This window comes from Musa acuminata, chromosome BXJ3-1 (genome assembly GCF_036884655.1).
Source record: "Musa acuminata AAA Group cultivar baxijiao chromosome BXJ3-1, Cavendish_Baxijiao_AAA, whole genome shotgun sequence".
Classification (NCBI taxonomy): domain Eukaryota; kingdom Viridiplantae; phylum Streptophyta; class Magnoliopsida; order Zingiberales; family Musaceae; genus Musa; species Musa acuminata.
Genome location: NC_088349.1, coordinates 23,934,992 through 23,956,924, shown reverse-complemented (window position 1 = coordinate 23,956,924; position 21,933 = coordinate 23,934,992). Strand labels below are relative to the sequence as shown.

The window sequence follows — 21,933 nt, the reverse complement described above, 5'->3', positions numbered from 1 at the left end:
GCAATAGGCCACAGGAGAGGACGATGCGCCGAAGAATCGGACGAAGCGTCGAGGGACCAATGACATGCCGGACAACTTGGTTAATTGCTTATGATTAATTGTCTCGATCGAAGTTTTGTTTTACATGTGCAGGATTAACTACAATGGAAGTAAGACATGCAGTAGGAGTTGCACCGGAGTCAAGATTATGATCACGTTGGGAGTTCGAGAGTTCGACGAAAGTCTGGACGGTCGTCAAAGGTTCTGCGGGAACAAATCCAAGAAGTCCAGGAGCTTGCCAAAGAAGCTCGTCGGAACTCGCCAAGTGGATCGTCGCAAGTCTAGGAGTTTGCCGAAAGTCTGCCGGAGCATCGCCGATGGTTCGTCGGATGTTCGCCGAAAGCTCGTCGAAAGAAGCGATTGACGCACCGGAGCAAGTTGCAGTAAATGTCTTAAGAAATATTATAGTTAGCATGTAGATTAAGTTTAAAATGGGAGGTGATCCCATTAACTTAATCTGGGGGCAATTGGGCCCTTGACAGACCCAAATTGGGCCAAATGGATCAACCCATTCGGACCAGAATTCCTGCTAGGCGGTGGCACCGCCCAGGAGATAGTCTCACAGGAAAGCTGGGCGGTGCAACCACCCATGACAGGCGGTGGAACCGCCTGAGCTCGATCTCCGAGCTCTGCCAAGCGGTGCAACCACCTGAGCTCGGTCTCTGAGCTCTGCCAAGCGGTGCAACCGCCCTAGTCAGGCGGTGGCACCGCCCAGAGGCTCAGTCTCCGAGCTGCTAGGTGGTTGTACCGCCTCAGTCAGGAGGTAGTACCGCCAGGACCCCAGAAATCCATGAAATGACATTTTTGAGCTCCAAATTCAAACCAGTTTGGGACCTATAAATACCCCACCCTTTCCTGCATGAAAGGGCACCGAAAGTTTGATCTTACTCTATGATTTTAGAGCTCAAAAGTGTTGTAAAGTCTAGAAGTTCTCCCTCTTTTCTTCCAAGTTTTGATCTTTCAAGAGAGGAGAAAAAATTCTATAAGGGTTGTCTCGTAAACCCATCAAAAGGAGTGAAACTGTAAAAGGGTGGTTGGCCTTCGCCTATTGAAGGAAGGCCTCTAGTGGATGTCAGTGACCTCATCGGAGAAGGAAGCCAAAAGTAGATATAGGTCAAGATTGACCAAACCACTCTAAAATCTCGATTTGCATTTACTTTCTATTCTCTATCTTAACTGCAAACTGCCTCCATAGCTTTACTTTAACTACACTTCACCTAATCGAAGTTAAAGCAACTTCCGAATCGACTTTCATACTGAAATCGCTTTTATCGTATGAACGTCGTATTTCAGTTTGCAATTATATTTTGTTCTCTATCTTAACTACAAACTGCCTCTATATCTTTACTTTAACGGCATCTCACTTGATCACAAGTTAAAGTGATTTCCGAATCGGTTTTCTTACCGAAATCGTTTTTATCGTACGAACGTCATTTTAAATCGTCGAAAGTTTTCCGCTGCACTAATTCACCCCTCCCCCCCTCCCCCCCCTCTCTTAGTGCTATTGATCCTAACATTTTGGACAGAGTTATTCCATATGTAGAGCACTAAATTGAAAATGAGTGCGACATATCACCCACAAACCGACGGCCAGACTTAAGTGGTGAACATATGCATGGAGACATACCTCAAATGCTTCACTAGTGATCGGCCAAAAGAGTGGACAAAGTGGCTTCCTTGAGCTGAGTGGTGGTATAATATAACTTATCATTCATCCACAAAATATACTCTCTTTGAGGCTATGTATGGTCGACCTCCCCTTGTGATCCCAAAATATGTGTTGGGCACCTATAAAGTAAAACAAGTAGACAGGGAACTACAAGACAAAGACAAAATGTAATTTTCAGTAGAAGATTGGGTCTTCCTACGGCTCCAACTATACAAGCAAACATCAATCCAAACCAGTGGCTCATAGGCTCATGAGGAATTATTCGCTTTAGGTGATGGGCATACCTGTACAATTTTATCCTTTCGAAGCTCATGAGCTCCAAAAGGTATCTTTGTGGGGTAAGGGAGACCTGGCAGACTTATAAGCTCTTGGTTTCCAAACTCCTCAATCAATGTGGGACTAAATAGCCTTATCAGTGCTCCCTCCTATAGGGGAGCCAAGAGCTCATAGCCGAGATGCACGGCTCGGGAGCAGGTTTTCTTGGCCGAGGTGCAAATCTTGAGCCCTCCTTCTAGCGTCAAAATGCTATGAATCTTTATGTCGTGACTCGAGAAGGGGCATAGCTTGGTTCGATCTCGATTGTGTAAGATCGTTTGCATGGTTACTCAAAGGGAAGGCTTCATGGAGAAGGGACAAAGAGTCGTGATCATCATCTCCTAAGGTGTTCTCCGACAAATCCGTAATGGGCTTCTGGTCATAAGTCCCTATACAATAAGTCAGTGCCAAAGAGAGGAGTTCCAACTTGACCCCTTCGAAGCTTAAGTCTATTTTTGTATATAGTGAATCTTGTCCCCAAGCATCTACCTTGAGATGATTTTTATACCTTCCGTAAGGAGTCGACTCCTCTTGTGCTTACTGGCGTCCGTCGACACTTCCAACGAGTGGTTTATCTGTTCCACGGCCATCGTCCCGACCCCATGTCTCCATGTCTTGCGGGATTGTATCCTTGCCGGTAAGCATTACTTAATTTTGAACGACATGGATTTATTGTGCGTCACTTCAAAGCCAAGCGATGTTGCTTTTGAGCTGAGCTACTGAATCAATTTTTGATTCAGGATGTCGTCGTTCCTGAATCAATTATTGTCATTTCACACTGCTTTGAAGGCAACATGCAACATATCACCAGATATAAGAAGCACAAATATCACTTACAATTTTCACCTCTCTCTAAAATGCAGAGAATTGCTGTTGCATGGGCATGCTGCATGACCAACTTGTACTTAGACTTCAGAAGACGTAAGTGGAGATGCTTGAACAGACAATCCACATGATTATTAATCAAACTGAGTCCAACGTGCATAATTGCAAAAATGGAACCTTTCTATTCTTCTAATCTCTGCCTAAACGATAAAATAAATGGTCTTTTTATCTTGGATGTTGACTGGAAAATTAAAAACATTTAAATTATTCCTTAAAAATGTAATAACGACCATAAATCTAACTGCATACCCACATGGAATATGCTCATCGTGGACGAGCAAATATACATGCTTTAAGCATTTCAAAATATTTCTAGTAGTAAGCTAGATTTAACTTGGATGTTTTTAAGTATGATACATACTGGTGTATGAGTACATTAATACGGTATATACTGGAACATCAGTATGCATCAGAAGGCTTTCTTCCTTTTTATCTCCTATTTGACTATTGTTATTGCTCTCACGTAGGAAGCTGCCATATGCCGGCTAGAAAGCTGGATAGAAGGAAGGGCGCTGCTGCTATCCTCCTCCTTTTCTCTTTCTTCTTTTTTTTTTCTCAGCTTAGAATCGGTTGGCTTCTTGAGAGAAAGCACGACTTAGATTGATTTGAGATACTTTAGATGAAGTTCTCCTCCTCCTTTTATAGCTGAGAAAGAGGTGAAGTCCTAATTATATTAAGACTTGGAGTCGTAATGCTTTCAGGACTTTGGAGTTGATCTATACTTAAATCCGGTCTTTGAGCTGCTTGAGATTGAATTTGATCTTTGTTTGGTTTGATCGGGATCAAATTAAAATTTGACTGAAACTCCAATTAAATTAAATTGAAATTTGACTCAAACTATACTAGATCGTATATAATCAGTGATCAACAATATCCGTAGTTATGTACGTACTTGCTCGAGGCTTAGCATGAAACGTTCCATTATTAATTAACATGGACCCCCTGCTGCTTTATCCTCGATTACTCGGAAGCGCGAGCTGTGGCGGCATGCCCCATCGTATCCACATCTAAAAGGTGAAGTCGTGGTCCTGAAAGCACGCCTCTCAACCCACCATCCCACTCATCCAACTTGACGCGCACATGTCGTCAGATTAGCTCGACCAGCTTTTGATATGGACCCTTTTCTTTCCTCGACGCTTCGCACGCAGAAGCGCTCAGCAGATACGGTAGAAATGAAATGCTTATTCTCAACATCAGACTAACCAGAGAAGCACGTTACTCCTTGATGTGTGCTCCTTACATGCAGGCGCTTCTCCACGTACGTGTGACAAGTTCTCGTGCGCTTCTCCACGTAGGGGGAGCGCATGCTTCTCCTTGCAAAGCGAAGAAGCACCAAATCAATCCTCCAGACCTTCTAAGGTGCGCGGGCTTCTCGCTCGTGACTGGGCTTTTCCCATACATATTCCCATTGCTCCTTCGTGTACCCAGAGATGCTCGCCTCCGCACGCATGGCCAGCCTCACTGGTTCTCAGCATGAAACCAGCCTCACTGGTTTTCAGGCCACTCCCAGATCTCCTAAGGTTGGACCAACATTCTACGGCCCAATCCTCGTCCCCTGCATCCCTAGGAAACCAGATCTCCCATAAGTGGTCAATTCGCACCCGACAACAATCGAGGTCCTATAAATTGGAAACAGACAAACCCAACAATTGAGAATAAATGCATGATCATTGCTGTTAATCAATTGGGACTTGATACAATCTGTCAACTAGGCATGGTTATATAAACATAGCATTGCCTTTTTAACTAGTTCTTTTATGACTGACCCTGGTGTCGAAAAAAATGACTTACAAACCTACTCTTAAGTATATTTTCATTACAAACTAGCTAGATCGACATTCAAACTCCTATTGAGCTTTCCTCGCCCACAAGAGACCAAAACAATCTTTTAACTGTCAACATCTTGCTGGATTCATCCGTCAGATCTGCAGGTTGGGCTCCAAACACATTGATAAAAGTATACCAACTGACGAGAATTACCAGGATCTGTAGTGGTATTCAACTAGCTTTTAGCTTTCAGCACCTTCTCATTACCCACCTGAAAAAGGCAGCAGACATGAAAACCAAGGCTAGCAATGGTTGAAGTAGAAGAAAGCCAAGAATTGAATCATCTATGCAACAGATCATATGTGGACTGCATGTTAAGAAGATCAGACTTAATTGAAAGTATCTTCATGTTAAGAAGAGAGCTACAATTAATTTCTTACAGGAATAAAGGTCAGATGACATGCAAGCAGAACCCAGCGAAATACCATGGCTAAAAGGTGAAAAAAGAAGCTGCATTCATGAAACTATTTGCATTGATTTTGTTGGTCTATACAAAATCTGCACGCTTGTTCCATCCCCACGTACAGTGAGTCTTCATCTATATGAACCCCGCTTTACAACTGATCTGTTGTGAAAAAAAAAAGAACTATCTAAAATATTTAAAAAAACTGTACGAGGACCTGTACAGCCTTGCAATGGAACAATTAGACAGTGATTACGGAAGACGCGCAATACTCAATCATCTGGCCGCTGGATCTCACCCATCAATATGCGGTTGCTATGGACTTTGAAACCAAGAAGTGACGGATCAATCTGTCTGCCCTTCTTTCCTTTCTTTTTGGCACTCTTACCAGATGAGACAACTTCTAGAGACTCGGGATCAGGCATGGTCTTTTTGGTACTCTTCAGCATATCACTGAATGAAGGTTCTGCAACATCTGCATCGCTGCTCGAAGAGGTTCGACGAAATCTCAAGTCTTTCTTGTTAGACATCGATGTCTCTGAGACATGGGATGTAGAATTACCTCCAAAGTTGAGACATCCTCCTGCACCTCATTTTTATTGAAGACATTTAAAATTCAATCAATTTACAACACAAAAGGACAATCTTCAGAGGTACTATGATCAGTATAGAACTGGAAAAGGTTAAAAGAAATTGAGTATACCCTCAGAAGATCCATTAGTAGGATTCTTTGCCTTTGCAGATTGCTTTGAGGCCAGGTCAGATCCTGCTATAGATGAGGTAGAATGAGGATCACAAGTATCTGCTAAGAATGAATTGTCATCTCCTTTCAAGATATCACCAGAAATCCTGCAAAACAAAAGGAGCATAAACATATTTGTGAAAGAGAAACAGTGAAAATGACATTCAAGGATTCCAACCTAGTAAAAGAAGAATATTTCCCTATGTGATTTCTCACCAAAATCCATACTCGGGAACAAGCAATGCTTGAAACTCAGGAATGATTTGGAATCGTACTTAAGCTTTGAGAATGGGATCAACTTAGTCTAATCAGATCATCAAACTGGCATTTCAGCCTAAACACAACAAGAAAAATAAGAAAATTTACAAAACAAATAACTTCCAGAACAGCAATATATGTTCAATAGAACAAGAATGAAAAATGGTCTAATCCATGATCATTATATATTTTAGAAATAAGCTATGTCATGATCAATGCTCTCCACATCTCCTTAGTCTCATCAATCCTTCACCTATTTCCACCCATACTATGGAACTTTCAATAATCCACCCAGAATAAGTAGCCTAGTGATTTTATGACAGCACATATCCAATAAGGATGAGTCAATTATTCAACAAAATTGAGAGATTGATGAAACTATTATTCATATATAAAACGGGATGGTTATATTGATGAAAGGCATCAAGAATCTTATGTGATCACCAGGTACCTTTCAGATTAAAAAAAAAATTTATAAAGCAGTTGTTAGACTAGCAATACTTTATTGATCCAAGTGTTAGATAATTAAGAAACAACATACAAATGATTTATATTACTGAAATAAGGATGTTGAAGATGGTGCAAACATGTGCTCAGAGACCGACGGAGGTGGTAATGATAAGAGGTGAAATTATTACTGTTAGTAGTATGATGAGAGGTTGAGGAAGACCAAAAAAATATTTAATAGAAACTATAAATAAAGATTTAAATACTCTTAACTTGACTTAGAGTTTTTATATATCTCAATCAATATTTTTAAAAGCGCCTAGTCCCAAAAGGCTTGAGGCACTCCCAAATAGTATAATTAAAATAATATGCAACTAAATAGAAATATACTAAACAGGTTTATGGAGGCCTATGTTAGACCAAAAACATCTTGCTAACCAAGAATGTTTTGCTGCGCTAAGACGTCATCAAGTAAAAGCTAAGGCAGTTTCATGTATAAATCAACGTGCATATTGCCCATGGTGTTGTAGATACAACAAATATATTTAAACTGCACCAAACGAGTTGCTGCTCATCCGTTTGCAATTTAATTAACAGGAAGGTGGGGGAAGCAGAGGGTGGCAAATGAAACTGCAGCTACAAACGAACGAAGCTGCAGTGGCGAACGAAGGCAACAGATGACATTGTTGACGATCGTAGTGTGCGAAGGCAGCAAACAAACGAGATGGAAGAGGTGACCGTCGATTGCGGACAAAGCTACTACAACATCAGACAAAGGTATAGGGCGGACGAGGTTTAGGGTTTAGACAAACTGCAGTGGCGGACGAGCTACAACGACAATAGTCAAGTTGTACCAGCAAATGTGATTGGACGAGGTTGCCAACGATGGCGGGTTTCATTTCACCTTTGTTTTCTTTTATTGGGTCGGGCAAGGGAGGGGTTTGGACGGTGTTAGAGTAACTATGTTAGTTGGTTTGATTGAACTAACTTATAAGTCCAATCAAACCAAAGTTTGAACCCAACCAAATTTGGCTCAGGTGCTCGCCCGCACCTAGCACCTAGGCTCGAGCAAGTGTCCGAGTAGCGCTTAGTTGAAGCATTGCGCCTACGGTTTCTGCAAGGTGTTCAGGCTTCGTCTCGCTCGAGCACCTAAGCGAGCGCCGAAGCATCCTTTGAAAACACTGATCCCAAATAGTTAGAGCTTGTTGCTTTGACGTTGTTGTCATCGCACATGTCTAAAAGGCAGTAAGATTCACCTCTAGCCAAGGGATTTCTCTATCATGTAACAGTTTCTCATCTTCTCATTCACCAGAATCACCACAATCCAAGTGACCAATGGATCATTATATCCAAAAGAATGAGTTACCCTCGATAGCTTGCCGATATTTTCTCCTAGTCCTACATTGCATTTGTGAAACATTAGTTGGTCCTCAATAACCTGCCTCTTGAGTATGTTTTCTCATGAAGTCTCTTCTATCACTGTTCTTTCCTAATCCATTTATTTCGTAGGTCATTTCATATCATAAACTTTTGGCAAATTGTAATGGTACATCAAAACCAAGATGTAAAATCTTGGTCTGGTGCCAATACCGGTTCGCAAACAGACTGACATGGATCATATACTGAAACATGATACCTGCTAGCACTGCCTAGTACAAAGAAAATGGAGAGAATAGATGATAATTCCTAATGTAACATGTCATAAAATCACATAATATTTCTAATATATATTAGGCATCAGGCAGCAAGTCTAGATACTATCAACTGCAGAAGGTGATCACCTAGCTGGCAGCCGCACAATCATGGGCATCTAGTCACAGCAGCCAACGTTGTTATTGCAATAGTAGCAACAACTGTCACCAACGTAAATAGGTTTTTACAGCTGCAACAACACCAGTGGCCGAACCACATAGCAACAGTTGCTGCATCTGCCGACTTTGATGAAGCAACAGCAAGGCTGCTATTACAAGGAAAATGAAGGAAATAGAAATTGTTTTGAGTAGGACTACAGAAAATCGGAAAAGAAGCCTTTAGCTTATTGATACTGAGATTCACAAATAACTTCTTGTTAGTATCCTATTGATAATTTGATATCCTCAAAAATTAAGGCATCGGCAGAAGGTGTGAAGTGAATAGAACTGAATGAATTTGAAAGTTATATGGTGACGGGATAATGATAATAAAGCCCATAGATAAACTAACTACACTTTAATCCTCACAATATTTTAGCATGTGCTTAAACAAATCAGCTAGTCATTGATTAGGAAATTGGTTAGAAATTAAGAGGTCATCCAATCTCAACTGATCTAATGTGCAAATCTAAAAGGCTTCCAAGCTACCTTAGTCCACGTGAGTTCTACACCCCTTTTTTAAACAATGAAATTATGCAATCACATGCTTTAGCCTACCATCTCATTCATAAAGACATTCAAATGAATATAAAAATGATTCAAAGGCGTGAGAGTGCTTTCCAGGTAAATTGAACATGGTTTCTCATCCTGAGGCCTTTCTCAAGATCCTCCAATTCAAGAAACATCTTCATATCATGAACTCTTCAGACATCCTTTTTATTTACTGCTTCAGTTTCAAATTGCATGGCATCTTCTTTTCAAAATGCAACAAATGATAGTATTTCAAAGGCATTCTAGGCTTAAAAGCAATAGCAATCAACAAGTATACATTACCATACCGAGGAAAGAGGAAGAGGATGCCTATAGTTAGGAGGAAATCAAATTGTGGAGGGCAATAATGATAGTAATAGCAAGAAGGAAAGAACTTTCTACTAACAAACAAGGAATAGAAGAGAAAACTAAGAAGGAATATAGAGAGAAGGTACAAAGAAAGAGAAATAAAGGTAGCTGGTCAAACTAAAAGCAAAAATTAATAATCACAATGAATATTGATTCACTACATCCTCAGTATTATGCTTATGTTTCCATACATGATGCATGTCACTGGATCTTAATTGTTTTAATATGCTCTTTTTCTTCTGTTTTTATTTATGTGGGTAATTCTAGTATAATCGTCAGTCAAAACCTGTCTTAGGATTATGATAAAATGTCCAATATGAAACAACAGATCTTAATTACTGTCCTATGTGATCTCCACTGAAAATTTAATGCAGGGAGGTCTGTCTAGCATAAACGCTTTCAAAGGACTTACATTAAAAATATTTGTATATTTTAAGATGCATATATGCATTAATATTATTTTATAATAATTTTTCTTAAGCACCCACCTCTGTGCCGAGACCTTCAACCTACATTCAAGGGGTTACCACCAGTGACCACCTTGGAATTTGGACGACTTCAATCTTGATCAAATCCCATGTCTTTCTTTTCAACTGAGACAAGTTCAAAAAGCTTTTTGCTTGTTCAAGCTCAGCTCCCCATACACAAACAAATAGAGAGATGAACTAGAATCCTATAAATGGTAGTGGACCTGAATCCAACCCATCCCAAATTTGTTTCGGGACTTCAAAGTGGCAACAAAGTTCCTGAAGAAAGTTGATCAAAAATGTGAATATAAACAAAAGAGTTGATAGTTAGTAAAGACATTCTTGTTAAAGAACTAAAGGATCCTCCCGAACTAGTGACCTCAATGCCATAGCTTCATCCTTCGCAATGATCAACACTAGTAACCACGGATTTGAATACCGTACCATACCATCTGACACGGGCGGTACATACTGATCTACCAGCTGACCGGCACACGAACCACCCAGTAGCGGACAGAAGGACGAGCACGACGATGAGGAAGATGAGGCTGTGGCGCTCGTTGGACAAAGAAGGCATGATGGAGAAGGGTGTTGGACGTGGCGAGACATGAAGAAGTGCTCCATCGGGCGGAACGCAGTAGGGGGCAAGTCCTCGCTTCGTCGGGAGCAATAGGGGATGGAGGGATCGTGGCTACTATGGTCAAGGAGGTCACGATCGACGACGAAGGAAGGGGTACTGGCCTAGGTTGGAGTGCTGCTTCCCCTTCTCGCTCCCGTCGTCATCTTGGTCTTCTTCCTCAGTTGCTGAGGGCAGCAGCAGATGAGCTTTCCCTGAGCTAGATCCCCACCAGATCCGACTGTGGTGAGAGCATTGCGGAGTGCCTCACGAGGGATAAGTTCGAGCTGGGGACGGAGGCGACCCGCCGCATCCTCACCCACTCTGCCATCACCCCCTTTCCATCTCTCAAAACCTTCTCGCATTCTCTTTTCATCTCTTGAAATCCCTTTCCGTCTCTCGAAACCATCTCGAAATGCAAGATGGTTTCTTCTTAAAAGGTGTATCGCTCAGTACGCCATACTGTACCGTACCGAACAAAGCTCGAGACATCAGTACAGTACGAAATTAAAAACCTTGGTAAGAACAATAGTCCATGTGTGCATGCCTATGAAGATGCACATAAATATAGTATAGGTGTATGACTTAAATTCTCCTGAACTAGTGACCTCAATGTCGTAGCTTCATCCTTCGCAATGATCAACACTAGTAAGAACAATAGTCCATGTGTGCATGCATATGAAGATACACATAAATATAGTATAGGTTACTAGAAAAGATAAAAAAATGGTGTATGAATTAAATTCAAGTAAATTCATGCAGCACAAAAACCATGCACAAACCATTCATTATCCAAATGATGTTGGATTATTATCAAGAAGAAAAGCAAACAAAAAGTACCCAATAAGATAGTGAAAAAGAACAGTATCAAGATATCATGATTTCAAAGCACGAAAAAAGATTTCATCTGATTCTTATTCTTTTCACAAAAGCAGAAAGAATATCCTTACATGTTATTACCCATCCCTTCAATATGAGCGTTATCAGTCCCTGTTTCATAATTGTAGAAGCTCAAACCTCTGGCTGCATAATACATCAAGTTCATAGTTACATAAATTGCCAAAGGGGACAAGCAGTTAACTCAAGAATAAAAACATTGCCAGATCACATTACCAGCCTTGCTAGATAAATCATGCCTAAAAAGTTTGTCAACATTAACCTCCTCATGACCTCCACCTATTGCTTGCATAACCCCACTGTCCTGCATGTTCAATGCTGATTGAGTCCTGGAACTGCCCTTTAGACCCTGCATCTTCCTATTTTCCACCTCCTTTAAATTGTAGAAATCAAATGATTGCAAGGAAGCATCACCCAAAGAAGTCACAAATTTCTCTCTTTCAATATAATCCGTATCTGAAAGAAAATGTTTCTGTTCAATTAATGTTGCAGAACCAGATCTCAAACTGGGCCTTCTACTGCTCTCAATGTCATTAGCACTACCTTCCAGATTTTTGTTGATCAGTTGCTCGTTTCGTGGCTGTCTTACTTCAGAAAAAAGAGAACCCTCAGACATAGAACCACTAAGTCCCACTCTATCCATGTCAAGATTAAAGGAATGCTCTGGACCATGCTGAGAATAGAGCCAAGAAGAGTCCCCATGCTCATTGGAAGATGGAGTGCTATATACTCCTAGTGGCTGTTGAGATTGGAGAAGCATTTCTTGATGGAGCAAGTCTCTCAATTCATGTCCTGAACTTCCATCATTTCCTACAAATGATGCCCATACATTTGGGTCCTTAACAGAGTGACTTATGCTAATGCCCCTCTTCTTTTCTGCTTCTATTGGCAAGTGCTTCAAATGGGATTCCATTAAATCAGCTGAGAGCTGCCTATTTGGTTCAAACCAGTGCCTCTCACTCACATCCATGCTTGCACCAGTTAAATCATTAGCAATCTGATTCTGATGAGAGTGTACACTAGAAGGAAGCTGTCCTACCTCACCAGAAGTATGCAGATGATTAAGATGCTCATGTGCATCCAGTCCTTGTACTCGTGCTAAGGCATTAATGAGTTCCAAGTTCGGACCAGGAGTACCTGCATGCATATGTAGCCTGTCAATAGGATGTGACCCTTGTTCATAAGGCCCTCGTTTCATTCTCTCATGAAACAAAATGTTTGGTTGAACATGACTGCGCTGCTCAAACAATGGTCCCTTTGCTGCCTGCATAAACTCTGATTGGCTAGATCTGGCAGAAAAATCCTGGTGTGGACCAAGTGCAGTCCTGATAAACTGACCAGATTCACCAACTGACCAAACCCCCCCTATGTGTCTCTCTTCTTCCATTGCAGACAGCTTGGTAGAAGCAGGGGACGACAGTTGTGCCTGAAGCTGGTCCAGCTGAAGCCCTAAAAGAAATTGTTGTTCTATAGGAGGCACCTGCCTCTGACTGGAATGGGATAGAATATCCAATAAACCATTATGACTCTGCCGTTGAATATTCAGCCCTAAGTTTGCTTGGATATGTTGATCTATAGCTGAGTCATGATGCAGTGAAAGGTTGTGAGACTGTTGTGACTCTTTCAAGAGCTGCTGTCTAAAGCGAACCTGATCAAACATGTTTATCCCATGAGGATCAATGTTGGATGTTCCAAAACCAGCTTCAAGTAATTGCCGATGCAGCAGATGTTCAAGATACATCTGCTGCTGGGATTGTTGTGGTTGCGGTTCATGATGAAGACGATGTTGTAACAATTGAATCTGATGCTCATGCAGTTGTGTCTGTTGCTGACGCAGTTGATGTTGCTGCTGCAACATATCAAGATGTCGCAGCTGCTCAAACTGAAATTTCAACATACGCTCTAGATCCTCCACAGGTTGTTGATGAACATGGTGATGTTGGTGCATAGGTCCATGCACCTGGTCCAAAAGTGTACCACTGAACTCAGCATTTTGATGGGCCAGTAAACATTGCTGCTGAAGTTCTTTCATCTGTAATTGTTGGAAGAGTAGGCGCTGTTCTAAGCCAAAGTGGCTTGACTCAGCTTCAATCTGTGACATGTTATTTGCATCAAACATATCAGGAATTATATTTAAACTATTGCTCCTTCTATAGTTTTTGGACAATGAATTGTTGGCAATAGGGAAGTCACTGATCAAATTGAACTGCGTCTGATTGAGGCCAAATGGAAAGGAATTTCTTGAAGAATCACAGTTGCCAATCAAATTCTCAGCAGACCCTGCAATATTTGATGAAAGGGGAAGCTTCTGTTGAGTTCCTTCTAGCTCAGACCAGAATAATCCAAAAGGATCCAAATTATTCTCTCTTGGAATGTGCTCACTGGCAAAACTAGTATTTCCAGCCTCTGGCACCATATAGTGATGATTATTAGGGGACCTTGATAGAGCAATGTGGTCATTAGCAAATTTTCCTGATTGTTTCCCCATGTCACTCATGGACCTACCTTTGTACAATACAACTGTAGAAAACAAAGTTTTATTCAGCTATCATGAATCTATGTATAAAAGTGAAAAAAAAAACAAGGCAAACTGCTTGAAGTATACAAACCTTCTGCATCTCGCCCAGTAAGATCATGAAAGATGTGTCCACCAGTTGCACCTGGTGGGGTCCCTGAGCTAGGGAAAGATAAACTGTTTTTGTTGGGATCTGTGAAAGCTTCATTTTCAGGAACATCATGTTTTCCATGATGATCCAGAGAATCCCATGATAGCGCCCTTCTTTGATTGTTTGTGGTGGAAGAACTACCAGTATCATGGGAAGAAGGGATACAAGACTCCAGGTCACTCCTTGTAGCATCCAAAGGTTCGGACTTTTCGCCAGAACAGATATCAGGGCCAGAATGGAACTCCAGTTTCAAGTGAGGCATTACTTCACCAAGTGGCTGAAAAGGTGTGCCATCAGGAGCATCTGATAAGCACACAGGTAAATCTGTACCAAAGAAACCTTGTTCAAACCATGAGATGATATCAGCACCGAGAAATGGGCCCTGTATGTCTCCTTGGGGATCCATGTAAAATAAACTCAACTCCTCAGGAGTGCCCTGTTCTGAAAGATTCATCTCAGCTTTGCTGCTTTTAAGTTTGTTGATTCTTGGAATCGCTTCAACAAAAGATGAATCAAATAAAGGGTATGACTCATCAGGTAGCTTAGCATTAAAATCAGAGACAGTTAAATCCTGTCCTTCTAACTTGATATCTTTTAGAATATCCACATGACTTGATTCATCATCAACATTTACTACTTCAATCTGACCATCATTTATCTGGGAATTAGTAATATTGCTGACTGAAACTGGTTTATCATGAAAAACCTCATGATCTGCAATTTTTTTAGTCAAACCATTAAAACCCACCAAATTAATCATAGTGTTGACAGCCTTTCGTTCTTCATGGTCAGAATTCAACTCTGAAATGAAAAATCAGTCCAACTTTTAGTAATATCTAAAAAGTCAACGCAAAGCTTCAAAAAAGACATGGAAAGACATGCATTATTATGACCTTCAGAATTTGTAAAAGGTCCCCTTCTAGCATGTTTCTTCTCAATCAGGGTTTTGTCTCCATCACCTAAATAAATATATACAAGGTTCAATAATCAAACTATACCATATGAATATGATGACATGTTGCATACCTATCCCAATTTTATTATCCCTTGCCATCCTTTCCCAACTTGAACTTGCTTCACTGCTCATGACTTTCCCCTTCCAAATATCTTTCAGAAGAACCTTCACACCACGCAACCAACTTTATTAAATTAATGTGTTCATTGTAAAGATCATCCTCAACAAAAAAAAGAAGTAATTTGGTAAGAAAATCCAGAGAAATAACAGCAGGAATAACAAACATAAATGTAACTCTTAATAGATACACCTTCCAACCAAATTTTTGCCTGTGCAGGACCCAGTATTGCAGGCATACTCCATGCTTCAGATGTTTCACAATGTTACTTGGCACTACACTCAGTAAAAATCGTATATACTGGATGAATATTTTGCCACTGGAATCATAGTTCACATGCATATCACATCATAATGTGTCTTTTCATTATTGATCAGACCATGTAGAAACAGGCAATTCCAAAGTGACAAGCTTTTCCTAGTTATACATGTGTACCAAGATCAATTCCATATGCAAAAATGATTCAAATTCCATTTCCAAGAGCAAACAATTCCATAGTAATACAAAACAGATAAACAATAAGTAATATCATGAGAGTAGCAAAATCAATCTTCAAACTATATCATCTATATGCAAGATGCAGAGAGATTATCCTTAGCTGCAAATGCCAGAAGGAACATACTGAGGTAGAACTAAGATATGGGGAATACAAATATAGATTACCTCTTCCTCAGCATCAGGTATGACAAAGGCCAAAGGAGTCACAAAGCTAGATTCTGTTATCGGAGGAACTTCTACAAATCTCACAGGAGTAGCATCAATGACTGTCATCTTCTGCTTCCTATAAATATCTAGTAGTTTACCCCTGGGATACCGGAACTCCGCTTTATTTACTGGAGTTGCACCAATAGGGCCAGCAGCAGATGACCTGCCAAATTGCAATCCTGTAACAGAGTCTGATCTACCCCTACCACGAGCAAAACCCACATTTGAATCCTCCGTGGAAACTCTTTCCAACCCAAATCCAGGAGCAGCACGAATCACTGATGACCCACCGGAATAAACATCCTGACGATGGCGTGGCCTCCACTTATCACGAGAATCAGATCCAGATAAGGGGCGGAAGCTGGCAATAAAAAACTGTTTCTCAACGTGAGAATCTTCTTTTTCTGCATCCACTTTCTTTTCTGTCCGCATTTCATTCTCTTTGTCCTCCGGACCCCACCTAGATGACCACTTGCTGTCACGGCGATTTTCATTCCCTGTACCACGATTAGGAACTTCATAAAACTTGTCAGATGAAGGTGAACTCCTAGAATCAGCAGATTCTCTCAACAGGATATTGTCAGGACGGCGGTCACTTTTTCGGTACTCGGTTTCTCGATCTCCTTCCTTTTTACGTTCTTTCCTACCAAGCAAGCTAGTTTCTCTCTCCTCTTCACGCCAACGGCGGCTAAAATCTACATCACTTGCATTTCTTATCCATTCTTTCTTATCCTGGGATCCATCCAGACGCCACATATCTTTCTGAATAATATCAGGCAAGGTTCCAGAAGATGCTGAATTTGGTGGGCGGGTATCCTAACACGAATAACATGGAGGTCAGAATGCCTAAGAAAATATTACAAAATCTAGAAATATTATAAACAAAATCATATTTAATGCTATCATTTTTCATGAGTGATAGTTTCCCAAAAGGCCAAAATTACTTAGATTTCGCATGAAAAGTGTTATAATCAAAATATGGTAAACCACAACAAAGTAAAATTGTCTAGAGAAGTATCTTATATCCATTATCAAACCAAACAAAACTAATATCTCACATCATTCTCCAAAGAACCAAAGTATCCAACAAATCCTTTCAGGTTCAAACACATGCATCAGATATACTTATCGAGGCAGCAACAGAAAAGATAGAGAGTGATGTACAAATAAAACAAAGACAACAGATGTTTAGTATGATGGACCAGGTTGCATACTGCAGTTTGTTAAAAGCAAGGTAACTGATGGAATTACCTTATAATTATGTTGACCAAAGGCTGAGATAATCACTAAGGCTGTGCACATCCAATTTGGTTAGAGTGTAAATGAGAATGAATCAAATTAATAAATATCAGTTTGAGAATTTCTCAAACCAAGAAATAACACAGTTCTGTCTGGTTTTTAATACAGTTTCTAGTTATTAGGAAATATCATTGTAATTCAAGTATTCAAACTATTACATTATAGCATGAAAAGCAATACAAGGATGTTTGTAGCATATGATATTCATTAAACAAAATAATTGCAACACGAACTCCTTAAAAGATAATAAAAAAAATGACATACTTTAGGAGTGAGAAATTGGGACTCTAGGCTGGCTCACCTTAAGGTTTTAGTTAAAGAATATCATACACATATATATAGACATATACAAGGTTTGCAATCTCGAACAGGGACCGGTACCAGTGTACTCATATACCAGTATGTACCATACTCTTTAAGAGAGAAAAAGGAGAAGAGGAAGGAAGAGGTACAGTGGAGGAAGAGGTTTGGACATATACATAATATGGGTTAATGCTTAATTTGGTTGATATGAGAAAAAACGGGAGCAAACAACTTAACCATCCATAATTCACAAACCAAAATGTCAAACCATTAACATAAATGGAAGTGTCAAAGACAGTTTAATGGTTCAAACTGCACAGTGCACATTCCCATGGGAAAACTAACCATCAGAGAGAATGAAACTAAGTCTCCATGATGCAACAATAAGTCATTTTGAAAGGTATTAAGTTAAATAAAAAAGAAGGCTCTTGGTGTCAAACCAACTAAACATTCTCAAACACTGAATCACTAACTTGAACATACAAAGAGTAGATGTAAGAATCACTGAATATAATTGGAACATACAAAGAGTAGATGTTAAGAATCAATGCATAGAAATGCAGCAGTGCCCACCAACTCACCAACACTCAAGTATTAAAAGCAACATTTACTGAATGGCTGATGCATAAGTCCCAAAAAGTACCCTCTCATAACAAATAGAATCCAAGACACGAGAAACCAAGTGACAAAAGGTAGCACTGAAAGCTTTTCACAGCAAAATCAACCAAGGTAAACAAGTAATAATTTTCCTTTAGTGAGACTGGTTTTTTTTTCAAAAAAATTCGAAAATTTTCCATTATATCAAATGACGCAGATGACGCTCACACATGGACCCAAATCTGAACTTGTGCAACAAGGCACTAATCAACTCAAATGTCTCGAAAGATAACTTTTCGAGGAAACTTTCAGGTGAGGTCCAAACCAAAAGCAACTACGAACAGTTTGATGTCATTTTTCTAATACATGTAACTATACAAAAGAATATTTAAATTGTCATGACAACATTAAAATAGCAATCTAAAGAATGGGAATGATGAATCTGATACAGTAGTATAATATGACGGTATTTCAGATAGAATAACTATTTTAGTGTGCTATGGAGTCTGAAATAGAAGAGGGGATAAAACTTTCAGTGATCCATTAGAACCTGAGGATAACCCTCACATCATTTCACTAAAGAAGTCTTTTAAAGAGGTATCATGATAGACAAAATTTCCAATGGGACTCTAACAAATATTGACAGCTCCAGATGAATGTTTCTATGACATATGACAATCCAATTCACCATAAACCATCCAATCAACACATATGACCTGAAGGTGAGATCATTTCTTATGATAACATCAAGCCACCATTGTGAATTCAAGAAGTACAAGCAGATAACCAATTTCCCAATTTAAAGGCATCAATATCACAGTGACTAGGTACATTTCTGGTGCACTTGTGGAAGGAAGTAATACTAGTAACTAAACTAGGACAAACTACAAAAAGGAACCAAAGACAACATTTGAAGTTATGCACATGTACCAAACAATATCAAGCAAAGAAAACTCCAAAAGCTAAGCACAAACAAACATCACACTGATGGTAATACATACTTGCTCACTAAATGACAAAAATAACAATTTGATAATTGCAGAAGCTCCAAGAAGTGTTATACCAGAATTAACAAAACATAAATGCACCAAAGCTAACAAACAAACAATGCAAAAAGGCAACAGTCCAGTCCGCAAAAAATTTCCTCAGGGAAATCGAGAGTTGGACGAGAAAGCAACATATCACCAGAAATAAAAGCACAAATATCACCTTGAATTTGCACCTCTCTCTAAAATGCTGCATGACCAACTTGTACAAGCCTTTAGAAGATGTAAGTGGAGATGTTTGAACAGACAAACCACATGATTAAACACAACCGGGAGTCCAACGTGCATAATTGCAAAAATGGAACCTTTCTAGACTTTTGATCTCTGCCTAAAATGATAAAATAAATGGTCTGTTTTATTAGTAAGCTAGATTTATCTTGCATGTTGACTGGAAAATTAAAAACATTTAATTTATTCCTTAAAAATGTAATAATGACCATAAATTTAACTGCATACCCACAAGAAATATGTTCATCATGGATGAACAAATATACATGCTATAAGCACTTCAAAATATTTTTAGTAGTAAGCTAGATTTAACTTGCATGTTTACTGGAATATCAAAAACACTTAAATTGTTCCTTAAAAATATGTAATAATGACCATAAATTTAACTGCATACACACAAGGAATATGTTCATTATGGATGAACAGACACAAATAGATGCTTAACTTCAAACTATTTCATAATTTACACATTTTTCAGGTTAATTAGTTAGCTAAAAGTAGTAATTAGCCAACAAGTTCACTTTCTAATTTTGTGGCCTTTCATATATTCTAGAGTTAACTTTAGCCAAATGCAGCTTGTTCCCGGTCCACAAGTTCCATAGCTTGTCTACTCATCCAAAAAATAGAATGACAAAAAGAATGTCGTCCATACGTTCTTTTGACAGAATTACGAAGTTGTCTCAGAAAATGCAAAAGCTGAACATTCAACATAGCAGCAGTATCTTCCATGTTTCACATGAAATAGCACATTAAATCAAATTCAATAATCTACCAAATTACCAATGTGATGAATGATTTTTAAACCCTAACTTAAAAAATTCTAATAAAATTATATCTTGTTTAAAAAAATTTAATCTACACCACGGAATATGAAGTCTCAGTTGAATGTATCAAGAATTGACAAGTTAGAAATAAAAATAAAACTACTTCACAGAAGAGGAATGGGATCCAATTAAGTTTACCAATCACTTTAATCACCACAACCTAACCCAAGAAACCAAATTGCACAATCACTTGGGCAAACTTGCCTTAGCAACATGGCCCAAAGATGGTTAAATCCAAGCAACCAAGATAAGCTCATCTGTTCTTATATAATGGTCCAACTCATCCACAACTTCTAATGTGGGACTAACCGACTAAACAAGGAATTACAATCTCCCATCCCCCACCCACCCACCCACCCATTTAGGTTTGACAATTCAAGGCCCAATGCAGCCTGAAATCATCCAATCAGGTGGCATGTAGGGTGGATAAAGTTGAAGTAAGAGATCCACACTTGGCATCCCCCTTGCACAATCTACAAGCAATATTTTCCTACAAACCTACTACTCTACATAGTTATAAAATTAGTTGTTAGTTTAATTATAATTGCCACATCTCAATCAGATGGACATAATAGCCTAGCCCTACCATGCGGCCCAAAACAATTAAGCTCAAGCTGACAGTAGTACTCTCATATACCAACCAAGTTCAGTAGCAATCCTTAATGTGGAACTAGTTAGAGTGTCATATTAAAATGAGAACCAACTCTGCATGACTTCGTTGATTCTGTTATAATTATCACATAATCAGACATAAAGATTAAAGTGCTGGCATATATTAAAGCATCAGATGAGCAGAATGCTTTTTACATGTCATGCATAAAGCTAAGTGTGCCAATAGCACAGACTTCGAGTACAGCATTGCAGACAATACTTGTGGCTAGTTGGTAGAACCATAACCCAAGCCACCACAATCTTTATTATTACAAATACTCAATTAAAAAAGCTAAGAGAGCCTAATCAGATAAAATCAATACACACTTTACCATCATAATTGTAATAATTAAATAAATTAGAGGCATAAAATGCATTGTTAAAAGTACATCTTCTACCAAAATGTATATTTTAAGAACCCATCAATACCACACAAAGATTAGATGAAATACTAACTGCCATGCATTTCCTATCTCAGCATAAACTTCCACATTTGCCTATGAAATTCAAGACAATCATCGATCTCCTCAGTTAATTAAACAATAGACTTCTCGTCTGACATGTAATTAAAATCTAACCACATAACTATATGGAATTATGGATAATCAAAATTTATTATATTAAATCTACAAAGAGCATCACAACTGGTGACATCACCTAAATATGCCTTAATATCAGCTTGACAGATCCAAAATTTAATTCTTGATGATTGTAATGAACTGAGAAATGCAAGCGACAAGAACAAACACAATAATAAATACCAGATCAAGAAACCACTAAATTTTGGAAGTTTACCGAGTCAAATTCTGGCGAACCCTTTACGATATTCAGAAGTAAGAAAAAGAATGTAAAACTAGAATCAATTGCAACATGTATTAACAGGTGGAAAATTTTGTGGCATTTTGATAGTCAAATATCTTAGAGTAGAAATTGTGATATAAACAATAAGCTTAAGTTACATCAACTCCAAAAAAAATATCAATGAAAAACTGAAATAAAGAACCTCATCAGATAAATAAAATGGCTGAAGTAGCAAATAATATAAGAAACCAACTAAAATGCCTGCTTAGAAAGAATAGTAGAGTAAACAACCACCAAGAAGTAGGAACAAAAGAGAAAGCTAATACCGGTACATTAGAAATACAACCTTGCTGTCACTAGCCTTGGCATAGAGCCATTGGGGCGAGAGTGGAATACTATTTTCAGAAGTCACTTGATCTGCACCA

General features: G+C 39.1%; 1 protein-coding gene across 5 annotated transcripts in view; it reads right to left on the bottom strand.

Moving 5' to 3' along the window:
- Positions 1–5,166: 5,166 nt before the first annotated feature.
- The window catches only part of LOC135629461 (uncharacterized), a 34,698-nt gene continuing 17,931 nt past the window's right edge, over positions 5,167–21,933 (bottom strand). For 2 of the 5 annotated variants that reach the window (XM_065136851.1, XM_065136852.1), the window contains 9 exons: positions 21,855–21,925; positions 15,718–16,575; positions 15,008–15,101; positions 14,875–14,940; positions 13,925–14,782; positions 11,532–13,835; positions 11,369–11,441; positions 5,842–5,987; positions 5,167–5,721 (listed from right to left, as the gene is read on the bottom strand). In XM_065136851.1, the coding sequence (XP_064992923.1) occupies positions 5,411–5,721; positions 5,842–5,987; positions 11,369–11,441; positions 11,532–13,835; positions 13,925–14,782; positions 14,875–14,940; positions 15,008–15,101; positions 15,718–16,575; positions 21,855–21,925 (4,781 nt within the window). In that variant the 3' untranslated portion in view covers positions 5,167–5,410. Of the gene's footprint in view, positions 5,722–5,841; positions 5,988–6,058; positions 6,215–11,368; positions 11,442–11,531; positions 13,836–13,924; positions 14,783–14,874; positions 14,941–15,007; positions 15,102–15,717; positions 16,576–21,834; positions 21,926–21,933 lie in introns of those variants that run through there. The other 3 variants (XM_065136853.1, XR_010493236.1, XR_010493237.1) reach the window with 3 other exon arrangements.